This window comes from Pan troglodytes, chromosome 15 (genome assembly GCF_028858775.2).
Source record: "Pan troglodytes isolate AG18354 chromosome 15, NHGRI_mPanTro3-v2.0_pri, whole genome shotgun sequence".
In the NCBI taxonomy this organism is placed as follows: Eukaryota; Metazoa; Chordata; class Mammalia; order Primates; family Hominidae; genus Pan; species Pan troglodytes.
In genome coordinates this window covers 21,507,723-21,525,569 of record NC_072413.2, presented here as the reverse complement: position 1 = coordinate 21,525,569, position 17,847 = coordinate 21,507,723, and the positions used below count along the sequence as shown (strand labels likewise).

Sequence of the window (17,847 nt, the reverse complement as noted above, 5' to 3'; positions counted from 1 at the left end):
TCTGTTTCAAAACCACACTCCCCACTGTGCACTTTATAGAAGCTGGGATCAAAGCGCAGTTTATGAGGAAGGGCTGCTTTGATATTTTTTTGTCTGTTGTGTGGCTTTTCGTGGGTTTTTTTTTTTTTTAACGTTTTTGTCTTTCACCAGTCAAGTTATATGTATAACTTCATCAGACAAGTTATGTTACATGTACAATAATCCAGGTGCGGAAGGACTTTATAATGTGGCCCCTCACCCGCTATAAAAAAATGTCTTGAGGTGGGGGTGGGCGGGGAATAGAGAAGGATTCTAGGAGGGTTCTGTGAAGCTGGATCCGTGTCTGCCCACTCCCCCACACCTCCAGGCCTCTCTGGGTCTTTGACGAGGAAAGACTGTTCCGTGTGGCCTGCGTGGGCAGAACTGGAACCTTATCAGAGCCTTGGGTTGTGTGCGTTAGAGGTCAAACAGGCCTCCGTGTTTTCTTTGCCTATCAGCGCCTTTTGGCAGCCGGCACTGCTTACCTCCTAGATCTGGAAACGCCTGCGGTTGGACAGGCCAAGCCGAAGCGGCTTTTCCACAATTAGAAACACGTGCTCAGTTCCTTCCACAAGCGGGGGAGGCGGCCAAGGAGCTCGGTGCAGCCAATCACAGAGCCGAGCGTAGCCACACCCACGCCCCCACAGGCCCGGCTTCCCTGCCCAGCGGCTCCAACCTCCAGCCTGGGCACCCAGACCCAGAGGGCTGCTGGGAGGGACATGCCTCACCCCTTTTGCTCCAGCTGGAGGGGAGGGAGTCTGTGGGAGCTGGCCAGAGCGTGGCAGAAGGCAGAGAAGTGCACGCCCCAGCAAAAGGTGAGGCTGAGAAGCCAACCCTTCTGGCAGGCCATGACCCAGGTGAAATTTATGGCGTTTCAGAGGGCTGGGGAGCTCCATCCAGAAAGGTGCCTGTTTTGCAGGTTTGGAGAGGAACAGGGCGTTCTGATTTCTACAAAGTGGCGTCACTGCTTCCTTTTTCAGCAGCCCTCTGCTTAGTACATTCCATCTTGCTGTTTTCAGTCCTGGCCTCTCTGTTCTGCTCCTCTCAAGCCCTTTTTCTCTCCCACTCATCTGCATTGTCCTCCCCTTGCTCTCTCCCGCCCTGTGGTTTCTTGTGCTCTTTCCCTCTCTTCTTCACCATCTGTCTTTATGGACTTTGGCAAGTCTGGACATTTTCCCCCCTTTCTACTGCCTGTTTTCACTTATCTGAACAGACGAGGAGGAGTGGCCTGGTTCTGGAAATGTTAAAGGAAAACCAAGCCTTTCCAAGCCAGTCCAGTCCACTCCTGAGAAAGGTGCAAGCCAGCGAGACCGAGAAATCCAAATGGAGTTCCGGGAGTTTGGAGGGAACATGTGACTGTGACATTGATTAAGGGGGCTGGTGGGAGGGGACCCAAGGTGGAGATCCCTGTGGGAAATGACTTTCTAAAGCCCTGGGAGCAATGGATGCACCTTTCTTGGTTTCTGAGGCATAACTGTCAAAGTCTTCCCCTTTTGCCATATTGGCACCTTCCTTCCTGCTGCCCAGAAAGCAGTCCAGGCTGGGGCTAACCAGTGTCTTGGTGACAGACCCAGAGTCCCAAGTGGCACTGGCAGTAGTGACCATGGGTACCACTGACCCAAGCAGGAGGAGAGATGATGTGGGAGCAGCCAAGGGAAAGCAGAGTGATGTGTGTATAATGAAGGAAGGCGGGGCAGAGGCAGAACAAGCAACTGGGAATTGGGCTGTCCCAGTCTGGTCTTTGCTGCGAATTAGCTGGGGTCTAAATTCACTCACATATAAAATGAGGTTCTGGGGCCGCCATGGTGGCTCACAACTGTAATCCTAGCACTTTGGGAAGCCGAGTCAGGCAGATCGCTTGAGCCCAGGACTGGGAAGCTGCAGTGAGCTATGATCATGCCACTGCACTTCAGCCTGGGCGACAGAATGAGACTCCCATCTGTAAAAGAAAAATAAAATGAGGTTCTGGGTCTCTAAGGTCATTCCTGCCTTCTGATCACCCATGAGGCTGGACACAAGCCTTGGGTGGTAGGGCGCAGGCTTCAAATATTTACCTCTAGGGCCAAGAGTTGACTATAAGGAGAGTCCCAACTGGTTCATTCTTCTTAGCACTGTCCTTACAACAACCAATCCAGCCCCGTATCCAGGTGGCCCTATCCCAACCTTTACCCTGTCAGACCAGAATAGTGTGGCTCATCGAGTGGCAGCTGGCTTAGTAGAAGAAATGAGATTGGTTCAGGGATCCATGTGGGAATGTTCATTGGCTCCCTGAGGAAGGCACAAAATGACCCCCTGCTGGCCCAGCTCAATGAGAAGCCAGAGTCCTGTATCCAAAGCAAGGGAGCACCTGAAAACAGTCATCACCGGGTGGGGCGGCTCACGCCTGTAATCACAGCACTTTGGGAGGCCAAGGCAGGTGGCTCACTTGAGCCCAGGAGTTCTAGAGACCAGCCTGGGCAACCTGGCGTAACCCGTCTCTACAAAAAATACAAAAATTAGCTGGACCTGGTGGCACACACCTCAGCTACTCAGGAGGCTGAGGTGGGAGGATCACCTGAGTCTGGGGAGCTTGAGACTGCAGTGAGCCATCATCATGCCACTGCACTCCAGCCTGGATGACAGAGTAAGACCCTGTCTCAAAAAAAAGAAAACATTGGTGGCTCATGCCTGTAATCCCAGCACTTTGAGAGGCCAAAGTGGGCAGATTGCTAGAGCTCAGGAGTTCAAGACCAGCCTGGGCAACATGGCGAAACCCCATCTCTACCAAAAATACAAAAAATTAGCTGGGCGTGGTGGCACATGCCTGTGGTCCCAGCTACTCAGGAGGCTGAGGTGGGAGGACTGCTTGAGCCCAGGAGGCAGAGATTGTAGTTTGCCAACATCAGGCCACTGCATTCCAGCCTGGGTGACAGAATGAGACCGCTCTCAAAAAAAAGAAAACAGTTATCAAGTAGTCTCTCTCTGGGAATAACATGTACTCTTAGTGAGCTTTTTTTTTCTTTGCTTTTGTTTTGTTTTGTTTTTGTTTTGTTTTGTTTGAGGTGGAATCTCTGTCACCCAGGCTGGAGTGCAGTGGCACAATCTTGGCTCACTGCAACGTCTGCCTCCCAGGTTCAAGTGATTCTCAGCCTCCCGAGTAGCTGGCATTACAGGCATGCTAATTTTTGTGTTTTTAATAGAGACAGGGTTTTGCTATATTGGCCAGGCTGGTCTTAAACTCCTGAACTCAAGTGATCTATCCGCCTCAGCTTCCCAAAGTGCTGGGATTACAGGTATGAGCCACTGTGCCCAGCAAGCTTTTTGCTTTTTTTTTTTTTTTTTTTTTTTTAAGAGACAGGGTTACCCAGGCCAGCATGCAATGGCACAATCACAGCTTACTGCAGCCTTGAATTCCTGGGCTCAAGTGATCCTCCCACCCCAGCCTCCCTTGTAGCTGGGACTACAGGTATGTGTCACCACATCTGGCTAATTTTCTGTTATTTTTTAAGAGACAGGATCTTGCTGTGTTGCCCAGGCTGGCCTCGAACTTCTGGCCTCAATTGATCCTCCCACCTCAGCCTCTACTGTCACTGGGATTACAGGTGTCAGTGACTGTGCCTGGCTGTACTTTGTGAGCTTTCCTAGAGGAAGGAGAGACAGCCACAATATGTACCCTCTCCCCACAACTCTGTCTGGCATCCGGGGCACTTGCTGGCCTTGCTTCATGGGCCATCCTATGACATATTAAACCTGATATTTATTCCCTAGAGCAGCACGGTGGCTTCTATGTGCACCCTCCTTGAATTTTCTGTGTAGATGTATCTATCTGTCGTTTCCATTCAGTAAGCTTTAGCGCCTACTGTGTGCCAGACAGGACCTCAAGGCCACACCGGCCACCAGGGGATTGTTTATGGCTGCGTGTGCACCGCTGGCTGTGGACAGTCTCCGCGGGGCCTGAGGAGTGGGGCAGCACAGGCAGCAACCGCGCAGCTCTTCAGCTTTCTGCAGGGTGTTCCTCCCTAGCAGACAGAGGCACGTGACTTATAAGACCTGGTGGTATTTTCTTCACTAGTGGAAACTGAGGCACGGGAATATGTTTGACCATCTGGGCTTCTGGTCCAGTGCGTTAGCCTGTGCTCCCCAGCCCCACAGCCTGTACCTGTGACCCACTCCCAACTTCCAGACAGCTGGGTTGAAGGACCCCAGAGCAGGTCATTTGTGAAGGAGCATCCTCCAGAGAAAAAGATGAAACAGATTAGAAATTGAGAAGGGTCAGGGGCACGATGTACAATGTGGTCTGATGCATGATATGGTCTCTAAAATCCTTCAAACCATTCCCATTCCCCGCCACTCTGCTTTGCCTGTGAGTATCAGCATGATCCTGAGCAAATCACATGCTCTTTTTGACTTTCTCAGTCTACAGTTTCTTAAGATGAACAATAAAAATAATCATTTAACATTTTATGCAACAATACACAGGATACAGAGTATCGTCACATGATTCAAATGGACCATAGGTTTTACATGGAGAAAAGGGAGGCTCAGAGAGGTTAACTGAGAGTACGTGACTAAGCTGGGAAGGGCACCATGGCCGCTGAGTTCCTCAAGTTCAAAAGTTCTGTGATTCTCAGATTCAGACCTGCCAGGTCCCTCTGAGAGAGTCGACTCTGCCTCCTTCCCTTCATGCTGCTGGTGATCCTCCTCCTCATTCTTACCACTTCACACCTTACACAAGCTCCTCTGAGCTCTGCTCACTTGTTCCACGCCCGAAAAAGACTCCAGAAACCCACATCATCCTTCACTTACCAGGTGCTACTAGGTAGCGTTGAGGGGAAGAGTGATAAGATCACAGCCTCAGCTCTGGACGATTGCAGGGACTTAAAACCAGCTCCGCGACTCCCCGACCCATCCTTAAAACCTTCTAAATGAAGATGTATTTGTTTATGCTAATGATTCATCGGTGTTCTATTTCAAAAGGCACTAAAGAAATTAATTTTAAATTGTCTCTTTTACCTATAATCTATAGTACTGTCATGCATTGCTTAATGATGGGGATACATTCTGAGAAATGTATCCTTAGATGATTTAGTCATTATGCAAACATCATAGAGTGTACTGACATGAAACTAGGTGGCATAGTCTACTACACACCTAGGCTACATGGTGTAACCTGTTGCGGCTAGTCTACAAACCTGTACAGCATGTTACTGTACTGAGCACTGTAGGCAGTTGTATTTGTGCATTAAACATATCTAAACAGAGAAAAGATACAGTAAAAATATGGTCTTATAATCTTATGGGACCACCAAGGTATAAATAGTCTGTTGTTGCCCAAAATGTCATTATGTAGCACATGACTGTATATTGATTTAGGGTTAAAAATGGGTTGACTGAGCCCGGAAGGATACAGGACAAGCTCTTCCAAGGTGTTTTTGGTGGTGTCTACCACGGGACAGTACACGGTGGGGCCACTCTGTCCCCTCTGATGTGAAGAGTGTACTCAGACTCAGGACTCTTGGGATAATAATCTCGTAGCTTTCTATCTTGACTTCTTTTATGGCCTTTGATTGTGGCTTCTGGCCGGTGAAATAAGGAGACCAACAAAATCATGGGGGCAGAAAATAAAGGATTCGTGTCTGTGAACATCCTGGCACTCCACTCGCCTTGCAAGAAGTTTGTGATTCTTGGGCCAGTGTTTGCGTATCTGGGTTGTGTGGGTGGGCCTGAAGTTGTAAGGAATACAGGGGAGACTGGAGGAGAACCTGGATTAGATGAAGGAGGGATATTGTATCTTTTGCCCTGGATTTCTCTAAAAGGAAAGAGGAAAAACACTGCTAGAGTTACAAGGCAAGGCTGTTTGCTACTGTATTGAATTACCAAATGGAGGAAGAGGAAATAGGAACACTCTAGCTGTGGGATCCCAACTAGGGTTGGGAAGCTGGAAGAAGTGGGAAGCGGCTATGTGGTGTGGAACTTTGCTAACCAGGTGAACACACTAGTGACCTCACCTTCACTACCCTCTTCTAGAGAGCGCCATCCCTTCCCTCCATCTGGTGTCCCGCAAGGCCTGTGGACAGACACTCTTTTGGGCTCCTGGTGTGCGTTGCCTGGCTGCTGTTTAAAAGCTTTTCTCTTTAAGGGTATGTCCCTGCTGTCTGGTCTTTCTGCATAATGTCTGTCTGGTATCCATTTCCTATTGCTACTGTTACAAGTAACCACAAACTTAGTGGTTTAAAACTATGCAAATGTACTATCTTAGTCCTGAAAGTCAGAAGTCCTAAACTCTAGCGTCAGCAGGCCTGAATTTCTTCAGGAGACTCTGGGGAGAATTCCTTGCCTTTTCTAGCTTCTAGGGACCTCCTGCATTCTTTGGCTCATGGCCCCATCTTTCATCTTCAAAGCCAGCAGTGTAGCATCTTCAAGTCTCTCTTTCTCTCTGTCTGATGTTTCCATGATCACATGTCTTTTTGTAACTCTGACCTTCTTGCCTCCCTCTTGAAAGGACTCCTGTGACAACACTGGTCCCTCTGGATAATCCAGGACAATCTCCCCATCTCAAGATCCTTAACTTGGCTGGGCGCGGTGGCTCAGGCCTGTAATCCCAGCACTTTGGGAGGCCGAGGCGGGTGGATCACCTGAGCTCAGGAGTTCGAGACCAGCCTGGCCAACATGGTGAAACCCGTCTCTACTAAAAATACAAAAATTAGCCGGGTGTGGTGGCGGACACCTGTAATCCCAGCTACTTGGGAGGCTGAGGCAGGAGAATCGTTTTAACATGGGAGGCAGAGGTTGCAGTGAGCTGAGACTGCGCCATTGCACTCCAGCCTGGGCAACAAGAGCGAAGCTCTGTCTCCAAAAAAGAAATCCTTAACTTAATCATATTTGCAAAGTTCCTTTTGTCATTTAAAATAACATAGTCACAAATCTCAGGGATTAGAACGTTGATATCTTGGATGGCCATAATTCTGCCTTCAACTGCCCCCATCCCAAAGAGATCTGCTGTCATTGCCAAGGGGAGGAAGTGAAGGAGAGACTTCTGTAATTCCTGGCGATCAAAGTCTGGGATCAGAGCTGGGATGGGGCTGAGGGCACCTTCTCTGCAGGGAGCCCAGCCCTCCACAGTGAGCAAGCCAGTTCCAGGTCTGCAGCAAGGACTCTGAATCCCTCTGCCAGTCCTGCAGAAAGCATTGAGCCCATCTCTCCTGCTTGGCAGCTGGGAGGCCCTGGACTCTGGGCAGTGTTCCAGGTTGCTAGAATCTGAGTTTTCCTCCTCCTGCCTGACTCATTATTTGTATCTCTTCTGTCACCTTGATGTTGAGTTCTTCGAACTGGGTGGACTAAGTAACCAGCCCCTGACTTCAGCATCTTCTTGAACTCTTGTCTTCTTAATAGTCTTTCATCTTATTTTTTACCCAGGAAGCAAGAAAGAAAGAGGGGAGGAAATGCCCAAAAAATACATACAAGCCTGGAATTCCATGAGGGCCTCTAAAGAAGCAGTAACCACTCCCGCAACTAGGTTACAATGGACAAGAACCAGTCTTATGACTTTTTATTTTGTCCAATTGGACCAGGATTATAAATTTCTCCATGTTGCCAGGGTCTCCTCCTCCTATAGAAGGCATCTCTGATTCCCTTGGGCTGAATTAGGGGTTCCTCATAGATGCCCACTAGCTTCCGTGAATAGCTTTGCCATCACCTCGTTGTTTTGTGGGCATCTCTTACTTCACCCGTCGTCCCTGTTATACTGCCAACTTCCTAAAGGCAGGGACTTGTGTCTTATCAATAACCTCCCCACCAGCTAGAATGCCTAGTACATGTAGGCCCTGCATGAATGACGGATGAGTAGATGGGTGGATGGATAGACAGATGGATGGATGGATAGATGATGGATGGTTGGATGGGTGGGTGGATGGATGGGAGATAGATGGGTAGATGGGTGGGTGGATGGATGCATGGATGATGGATGGCTAGATGGGTGGATGGGTGAATGGATCTATGATGGATGGATGGATGGATGGCTGGATGGATGGATGGATGGATGGATAAAAAGCCCCTCACATTTCAAAGCTGCTATGGCCAATGATCCTCATCTACATGTGGCTTCCCTGAGGTCACTGTGTCTCAGGAATGCGGAATTCAGGGTCTAGCCGAGAAGAGAGGGTTCTAGAATATCATCGTCAGCAACACACAAGTGCCAAGCAGTAGCTAGCCAGCAGCAGGGCTCCTGACCGGGGCAGGAGCTTGGCGAGCACCCACTGACCTTTCCTCTCTGGGTGGAGGCTCAGGTTTCAGCCTGCTGTGAGGGAAGCTGTCTTGTGGTACCAGGAGACTGATACCCTCTTTCCCCTCAGTCACATGGTATGATCACCCAACTGCAGGGTGAAGGGCCAGATCTGGGGCCTGCAGCCATTGTTCCAAGGAGATTAGGTGTCACAGGCAGCCTGCCTATCCCCACCTCATTCTCAGAATTTCTTTTTGTTTCTGAAAGATTACTGTGAAGGTGAAAGGTTAAATATTAGTCAAGGGCTGAGTTCTTGGGAAGTGATGGAGATAAGGTTAGGCAAGATAGAAGATAGCCACAGATAGGTTATTTTACAAAGCATCCCTATCTCTGTTACCCCAGGAAGACCACAGAGCTGATAGTTTGAAGGTGTCTTTCTGTGACTCAGTAAGGTCCATCTTGTAAAGAGATGATTTCATGTTTTCTTTCCCAGCACACAGGGAGGTGGTCTGCTTGGGGGAGGAGGAATTTCTTTGAGTTGTCCTGCTCTGCCCTTATTTTCCTCAAGCACTTTCTGTCATTTCCTCGCCCTCCCCTCTCCTCCCCTTGGAGAAGGATTTTCTTCCCTGAGATCAAGATCCAGTTCCTTGTTGTGTAATCCTTACCTATCCCTGAGGCTTATGGGGTTTGTTTCCTAATCTTCCTTCCTTCCTTTTATCAATCTCCTTTATCCTTGAGTTACTGCTGTGTCTGCCTGAATTCCTGGGTGAAGGGGCCCAGCCTTGTACCTTGCATGCCTTGGGGCCCAGGGAAGAAGCTGAGATCACACACCCAGTTGTTTAGAGTGACTTAGGTTGGCTTGTCACCAGGCACATGATCCTGAAATCCTTATTGAATTGAGTAAGACAAACCAAATGTGTATTTATCAGGATGTCAGTCCATCTGGAACATTTGAGTATTTACAAAGTGTTCTCCCTGCTCGGGCACTTAAAATCCTTCCTCTGACAACATGTTTTGCTTCTCCTTGTATGACATCATCTTGGATAATAGCTCTTCCATGAGGAGTCAGGAGCTTCTGCTCTTGAAGTCAAGTTTCCTGTTGCCCTTTGGCAACATGAAGCCAACTAAGGATTGTGTCTCCTTTTGATGGGGTTCCTGGGGAGCAGAAGAGGTTGATGTGCATTGTGGAATGTGTAGACTGAGATGATATTGGAAGGCTAATGAATTGTGATATTTTAAAATTCATTTATTAAATACTTGCTGAGCATCTACTATTTGCAGGCGCCAATGATAAGTCCTGAGATTTGAAAACATGAAAACATTTACTTGCCCTTTAAAAACATGAAAACATTTACTTGCCCTTGGTGTCTTAAAAAAAAAAAAAATTTTTTTTTTTTTTTTTTGAGATGTGGTCTAGCTCTGTCACCCACGCTGGAGAACAGTGGCACAATCTCGGCTCACTGCAACCTCCGCCTCCCGGGTACAAGTGATTTTCCTGCCTCAGCCTCCCAAGTAGCTGGGATTACAGGCGCCCACCACCACGCCCAGCTAATTTTTGTATTTTTGGTAGAGACGGGTTTCACTGTGTTAGCCAGGCTGGTCTCGATCTCCTGACCTCATGATCTGCCCACCTTGACCTCCCAAAGTGCTGGGATTACAAGCGTGAGCCACCATGCCCGGCCAGAAGCAGGTCATTTTAATACAAAGAAATACATCCCGGCCGGGCGGTGGCTCCTGCCTGTAATCCCAGCACTTTGGGAGGCTGCGGATCACAAGATCAGGAGATCGAGACCATTCTGGCTAACACGGTGAAACCCTGTCTTTACTAAAAATACAAAAAATTAGCTGGGTGTGGTGGCGGGCGCCTGTAGTCCCAGCTGAGGCAGGAGAATGGCGTGAACCCAGGAGGCAGAGCTTGCAGTGAGCCGAGATCACACCACTGCACTCCAGCCTGGGCGATAGAGTGAGACTCCGTCTCAGAAAAAAAAAAAGAAAAAGAAAAAAGAAATACATCCCAACATTAGATATAAACAAAGTGGTCTGGGATTGTTCTAGAGAGAAGGAACAAACTTTGTTCCTCGTCTACAAAACACAGCTGATATATCTTCCCTTGCAGGCATGTTGTTAGGAATAAATAACATGCTGAATTATAGAGATTCACAGAACAGGTGACATTTAAGCTGGATCTTGAAAGAGGAGAAGGGGTTTGCCAGGTGGAGACGGCGCACAAAGGAAGGTTACAGACGGTTAATGTCAGGACCATCCTACCCTAACCAAATGTTCTCAGCATCAAGTTAAGGTTGGGAAATACTTGGAAAGTAGAAGTACCATTTAAGAATACGGTATTGATAAAACTTGATCAGCCATTCAAGTGAAGTCAGAGCGACCACACCACCCAGCTTATTTTTAAAATTTTTTGTAGAGAATTACAACTCCCCATGCCACCAAAGAAGATTTGTAAATGGATGGTAAATAAGCACATGAAGAGTTGCTCAACATCATTAGCCATTAGGGAAATGCAAATCAAAACCATAATGAAATACAACTACATGCCTATTAGCCAAAAAAAAAAAAAAAAATTGTGTTTAAACTGACAATACCAAATGCTGGGAAAGATACTGAGCAACGGGAACTCTGACATGAGAGTAGGAATGCAAAATGAGACCGCCACTGTGGAAGACAGTTTGGCAGTTTCTTAGAAACTTAAACACATTTACTCTATGGCCCAGGATCTCATTCCTGGGGATTTACTCAAGAGCAATGAAAACCCCACTCAAAGATCTCTACAATCCACAAAAAGAAAAAAGACATCTACACAAGTATTTATCACAACTCTATTCATAATAGTCCCACACTGTGAGCAACCCAAATGTCTATGGAAAAACAAACAGATACCTTTATATCATAGAATGCTATTTGGCAATAGAAAGGAACAAATTGTAATATATGCAACAACATGAGTAGATCTCGAAAGCATTCTGTGAAGTGAAAGAAGCCAAACACAGAAGACCACATATTATATGATTCCATTTATGTGACATTTTGAAAAAGACAAAGCTATAGGGACAGAAGTCAAAGCAATGGTTGTAGAGGTAGGGGAAGAAGATTTGCCTAACTGACTACAAGGGAGCATGATGCAAAAGGAAACTTTTTAGAGTGTTGGGAATGTTCTATATATGAAGTGTTGAAGTGATTAAGCCATTAAATGCATTTGTCAAATCTCATCAAACTGTACACTTTAAAAAGGTGAGTTTTAGTAAGATGTAGATTATATCTCAATAAACCTAAGTAACATAAGATTCCCCTAAGCCTCTGTTACCCCAAAATCAGGCTCAGGAAGGTGGCTTCCTGAATCCCCCCAGCTGCTCACAGCTTCTCTTGCACAAATAATAACTTGAAGACAAAGCCCATACTTGTGCCCTGATCAGATGTGATTTTACCCCCAAAGCCAGTGCCTATACTTCCATGCCTACTTCTGGCTTCCAGCCCTCAGCAGGGCATGCTGGGCCCAAGCTCTAATTTGGGACATATAATCCCCATTTGTAACCCATTAACCTAGCCAAAGTCTCTGGTCCCCAGGGTTGAGCTTGCTGGATGTCTGGCTCACCTACTACAATCTCATCATCAGGATGAGGGAGCACTTCTGCTTGTGTGCCTTGGGCATCATGCAGCCAGATACAGCCCCTGAAGGTCTGTTTGGGGGTCTTTCATTTCAGTGCTCCTCACATGGGTCAACTGTTCCAGTGTGCGGTGGGCCACCCGGGTTCAAGACATCTTCACAGCTGGGAAGCTCCTGGCCTTGGCCCTGATTATCATCATGGGGATTGTACAGATATGCAAAGGTGAGTATCACAGGAAAAACAGGTGCTGCCCAGCTTTACTCCCCTTGCATGTACACACCCTCTCAGCCCAGCTTTGGAAGTATGCACACCCTGAGATTTCCCCAATTCTAGCCTTGAGTGACTTCTCTTCTTCTTCCCTTGCTTGACAAAAGGGAAGGAGAAACCATTTTCCCCGAGGTGGCTGGGAGTAGGGAATGCTCCCTTTAGGCTGCAAAGGTCACCTCTCCCATGCTTACCTCAAGGCTGTAGCACAGCTAGGTAAAGACCCCACATATCGGCCGAGTGTGGTGGCTCACACCTGTAATCCCAGCACTTAGGAAGGATGAGGCAGGAGGATCACTTGAGCCCAGGAGTTTGAGACTAGCCTGAACAGCATAGTGAGATCCCATCTCTACAAAAAAATTTAAAAATTAATGGGGCATGGTGGTGCATGGCTGTGGTCTCACTTACTCTGGAGGCTAAGGTGGGAGGATCACCTGAGCCCAGGAGTTTGAGGCTGTAGTGAGCTATGATTGTGCCACTGCACTCCAGCCTGGGCGGCTGAGCAAGACCTTGTCTCAAAAACAAATAAACAAACAAAAACCCCAGATCCCTAGATTCCTATTGTCTTTTTGCCCCAACCCCAGGGAAGCTCCCTGCATCTTCTATTGAATCTTGTCCACATCTTAAAGTGGAGGACAGAGAAAGGTATTTTATGTTTCAAAATTACTTATAATCTCTGAGAGAGAGAGCTCTGCATTCCCGGGGCCCCTGCCAACATTCCCCACTGGATTTGGCCCTTTCCAAGCCTGAGGCTATATTTGGTTTCCATGGGACCCATGGCACCATGAGGTTCTGCCCAGCGTCACTGCCTCATGGAGAAAGTCAGGTGACAAACAGGGAAATTTCCCACAAGCCCTGAAGGCAGTGTGGGCAGCCCGGACTTCTACTCCAGGAAACATAATTAAGTTTCTGCTATATAATATGCCCGATTATTTTAAACAGTTGGATTAAGTTCTTTAACAGGTTATATATTGCTTTCAGGCATTTAGACTTAACGAAATCACTGCGCTATCTTGTCAAAAATAGTGAGTCCCTCCTAAGCTGGCCTCAATTCTTTCTCCTGGTCACCCTAATCTCCTTATTTCCTGTCCCAATGCTAAACCGCAGATGAATAAGTAACATATGATCAGTTACTCTCTATCTCATTGAAATTTTAGCCAGTCAGCAGATGATTCCAAGGGCCCACAGTCTGCAGCACACTGTGCTAGGGGGGCTGGGAAGGCAGTTTAAACAGCTCTTTGCTTAAAAATTCCTGTCCTCGGGGAATCTTGAAAAGAGAGACGGCCAGGCATGGTGGCTTACGCCTGTAATCCCAGCACTTTGGGAGGCCAATGCAGGCAGATCACTTCAGGTCAGGAGTTCGAGACCAACCTGGCCAACATGATGAAACCCTGTATCTACTAAAAATACAAAAAAAATTAGCCAGGCATGGTGGCACATGCCTATAACTCCAGCTACTCAGGAGGCCAAAGCAGGAGAATCACTTGAACCTGGGAGGCGGAGGTTGCAGTAAGCTGAGATCGCGCCATTGCACTCCAGCCTGGGCGACAGAGCGAGACTCCGTCTCAAAAAAAACAAAAAAGAAAAGAGAGACCAAACACACACCTCAGAAAGAGATAGGAGGATATCAACAAAGCAAGCAGCAAAACAAGCTTGAACTAATATAGCATTACGGAAACTTACGTTTAAGTGTTTGTTGTTCTGGACGCTTGTTTTTTTGTTTGTTTTTTTCTTTTTTCTTTTTTGGAGACAGGGTCTTGCTCTGTCATCCACACTGGAGTGCAGTGGCACAGTCATAGCTCACTGCAGCCTCAAACTCCTGGGCTCAAGTGATCCTCCCACCTTAGCCTCTCAAATAGGTGAGCCTATAGGCATGCACCACCACACCCAGCTAACTTTTTAAATTAGTGGTGGAGATGGGGGTCTCACTGTGTTGCCCAGGCTGGTCTCAAACTTCTGGCCTCAAGCATTCCTTCTGCCTTGACCTCCCAGATTGTTTGGATTACAGGCCTGAGCCACTGTGCCCAACCCTGGATGCTTCTTCATGAAAATGTAGAAACTTAGAGAAAGTGGTCAGAAGATTAACAATGACTCCAATCCTGTATTTCCAAAGCCCAATTTACCATGTCCTTTCCTTTTAAATAACTTTGCCTTTTACAAAAGGAGCATTCAGAACGGCACTTAAACCCTCATTTGGACTCGTAGTTTCTGGGGTCTCGGAAGCCCTGGACCTGAAATTCCCTGCTCCCTTTATCCCAATTTATCCAATATGTTGGGTTCACTGGAGACAAGACAGAGTTGGTGTCATTGCCACAGGGAGGGGTGAGAGGTGGGCCAGGGCAGGCCAGGGGCTGCTGGGCCCCTGACTTGTCTCACTGAGCAGCCTCCTGTTGCTTGTGTCCACAGGAGAATACTTCTGGCTGGAGCCAAAGAATGCATTTGAGAATTTCCAGGAACCTGACATCGGCCTCGTCGCACTGGCTTTCCTTCAGGGCTCCTTTGCCTATGGAGGCTGGAACTTTCTGAATTACGTGACTGAGGAACTTGTTGATCCCTACAAGTGAGTTGAAAGAGCCTGGCTATTCCCTCTCCCTTGAAGGGCCACAGCACCTGCTGCTGGAAAGAGGGAGCAGGTGTCCATTGCCCACCTCGCCTTCCTCAGCCCCATTCTGACTGTGATTTGATCTATCCTGAAGTCGTAGTTCATTTCCCAGGCACTTAAACCATTTGCCGTTCACCCCACCAGGAGGAGGAAAGGATCCAGTGACTTTCCCAGAGCAGATTAGAAGCTGAAAACTGTCCTGCAGTAACACTACTGCCTTAGAGAACGAATTGTGCCCTGAGAGGCTTCTGGGAATCTTGCTTGTTTCAGGACAGGCCGGTCTTGGTGTCTTGAGGCAGGGGGAAAAGGTGCATTGTGGAGATTCAGGTCAAGATCAACAGGTGTGGAGCGTATTTCCAACCTGAGTTGTTTTATTGCCTTCATTTTTTTAACTTATTTTTTCTTTTGTTTTGTTTTGTTTTTAGACAGGGTCTCACCCTGTCACCCAGGCTGGAGTCCAGCGGTGCAGTCATAGCTCACTGCAGCCTCAATCTTCTGGGCTCAAGCAATCCTCCCACCTCAGCCTCCTAAGTATCTGGGACTACAGGCACATGCCACCATGCCCAGTTAATTTTTTAATTTGTAAAGAAGAGGCCTTGCTATGTTGCCAGGGCTGGCCTCGAACTCCTGGGCTCAAACAATCCTCCCTCCTTGGCCTCACAAAGGGCTGGGATAATAGGTGTGAACCACCACGCTCAGCCTCATTTCCTGTAAATTATCCTGCCCATATTGAGACAAAGCCAACCTCCCAGGGAAAGGAAGCCTCACAGAAGGCTGTAAGGCTACACGCACGCAGAAAGACAGAAGACACCCCCTGGACTCCATGGCAAGGCGGGTGTCCCGGATGCCAGCCCTTCCCCTCACCTCCTCTCCCTCTACAGGAACCTTCCCAGAGCCATCTTCATCTCCATCCCACTGGTCACATTTGTGTATGTCTTTGCCAATGTCGCTTATGTCACTGCAATGTCCCCCCAGGAGCTGCTGGCATCCAACGCCGTCGCTGTGGTAAGAAATGAAAGTCCCAGTCTCTCATACCAGGAATGCAGACAGAGACTTGCCTGCTGTAGCCCCACTCACTTTTCCCTGATCCATGGCCTTGTGGAAGTGGAAATCACCCCCAAGTTCTCAGGGCAGAAACCACATATGTCATTGGCTGGGGTATCTTTAAGTGCCCAGGAGCAAACAGGTGGCTGGGTTGTACCTAGAACAGCTACAATGGCAGAACCGAGTCATTGCCACAGAGACCGCGTGGCCTGAGAAGCTATAAGACATTTACTATCTGGCCCTTTACAGAAAAAGTTTGCCAACTCCTAGTCTCGGGCACTTAAAGCTCTAAATGTGAGAGTGGTATGAAGCAGAGAGGCCCCTCCTCAGAAAGACATAATCTTGCAGAAGACATGCCTTTTCTCTCTGCCTTCACCTCCAGAAGCAGAAGTCAGGTGTGCTCTTTGGGGAAAGAGACCATGCTGGTGCAAGGGGTTGGGATCCTTGACATCTAAGAAGGACCTGGGAGGCACCTTGCTCCCTCACCTGGCATCAGGCTGGGCCACCACCCAGCCTGCCAGTCTCTTCACTGGCCTTATCTCAAAAGACTGTAAAGAAAGAGGGCCTCCCATCTCCTGGGGCAGCCTGTTCTTATGACCAACAGCCTTCTATTCTGAACAATCTCTCCTTGGTAATGTGCTGTAAACCTGGCTCAGGGAATATAGAAAAGGCTGGTCTCCTGCATTGTATAGTCCTTAAATACATGAAGATTCATCTATAGCTTCACAGCCTTTTCTTTCTCAGACTAAGGAGGGGCTCATTCCTATTATTTTACCCCCAACTCATCTGTTTTGATGAACTGAGAAATTCTCACCCTGTGATTCTGGATTAATCCCTATTTTGCAGTTGGGAGACAGAGGCTCAAAAATCATAAACTTTGCTCACGGTCTCACAGCTCCTAGCTGGAGGGCAAGGATTTGAGCCTGGATCTGCCTGACAGATCTGCCTGACAAGCCTGTGCCCTTCCCTGTGCTGGAGAAATCATATAATGTATGTAAGGCCTGGATCACACCACCTGGCTTCCAATGCTGGCCCCTCCACTCGCTGGGTGTGTAATCTTAGGCAAGCTACTTAATCACTATGTGACTCAGTTCCTCACCCATAAAACAAGATTAGTAAGTGTTAGTTCATTATTATTATTACCAGTGTGTACTACCTCCTTCAGTTAATTAGCCTAAAACATGCATTAACCCCCCTGTGTAGGGGTCCACCCTTGAGAGGGTGGGGGCAATTAAGAAACTTGGCGAGAGAGAATTAGCAAGGGTGGAGATGGGAGAAATGGTTTCCCAGAGTGAAGTGGGAGCTAAGGGGTCGGGGAGTGGTAACCTCTCCTTTGCTTATCTCCTTGTTTCCTCTCCCAGACTTTTGGAGAGAAGCTCCTAGGAGTCATGGCCTGGATCATGCCCATTTCTGTTGCCCTGTCCACATTTGGAGGAGTTAATGGGTCTCTCTTCACCTCCTCTCGGTGAGTGCTGCCTGGGCCCTTCCCCGGCCAGGGGCCACTCTGCTGTGCACTTTGCTGTTTGTATATGGTGGGCTTGTCTCTGTCAGCAGGGGTCTGTGTGGGCATCTGGATGTTGGGCTTGCAGAGGGGTGATTGCTCACATGAGGGCGTGTGTGTCAGTGTGGATGCTGAGGAGTGTGTGCTATTCACGTGGTCACCTGCGATGTGTGTGGCATATGGGTCCTAGGTGCTTCACATGTAGTGGCCTGTCTCATTTCAAAAGGAGCAGAAGACAGGAGGCCGCCAGCCTGCCTGACGCAGCCCCCAGTCAGTGGCTGTGGTTGGCAGCAAGACAGTATCTTGGCTGCAGTCCTAGAGCCCCCATTTCCACTTACCTGGAAACAGGCTGCTGCTGGCTAGAAAAGAACCCCATTTGGAAAGGGACCAAGAGGGAGACTTGTGCCTGGGGCCTCTGGGTCTGGCCTCCCATGAATGTTCTGGAACTAGCCTGCAGGTGGGGTGGCTTCACCCTGATTGCCCCAAGAATGCAGAGCTCCTCCCTGCTCAACAGAGAGGTGGCTGTAGAGGCCTTTTTGAGGCCACCCATGAGACTCAGGTGGAGAATGTGAAGTGAGAGGGTGGGGAAAAGTGGAAA

General features: G+C 48.2%; 1 protein-coding gene across 5 annotated transcripts in view; it reads left to right on the top strand.

The window, feature by feature from the left end:
• The window catches only part of SLC7A8 (solute carrier family 7 member 8), a 59,382-nt gene that overhangs the window by 29,525 nt on the left and 12,010 nt on the right, over window positions 1–17,847 (top strand). For 4 of the 5 annotated variants that reach the window (XM_001161755.6, XM_054666386.2, XM_509848.8 and 1 more), the window contains 4 exons: window positions 11,935–12,060; window positions 14,509–14,662; window positions 15,586–15,709; window positions 17,110–17,213. In XM_001161755.6, coding sequence (XP_001161755.1) covers window positions 11,935–12,060; window positions 14,509–14,662; window positions 15,586–15,709; window positions 17,110–17,213 — 508 coding nt within the window. Of the gene's footprint in view, window positions 1–667; window positions 834–11,934; window positions 12,061–14,508; window positions 14,663–15,585; window positions 15,710–17,109; window positions 17,214–17,847 lie in introns of those variants that run through there. The other variant, XM_003339255.7, reaches the window with a different exon arrangement.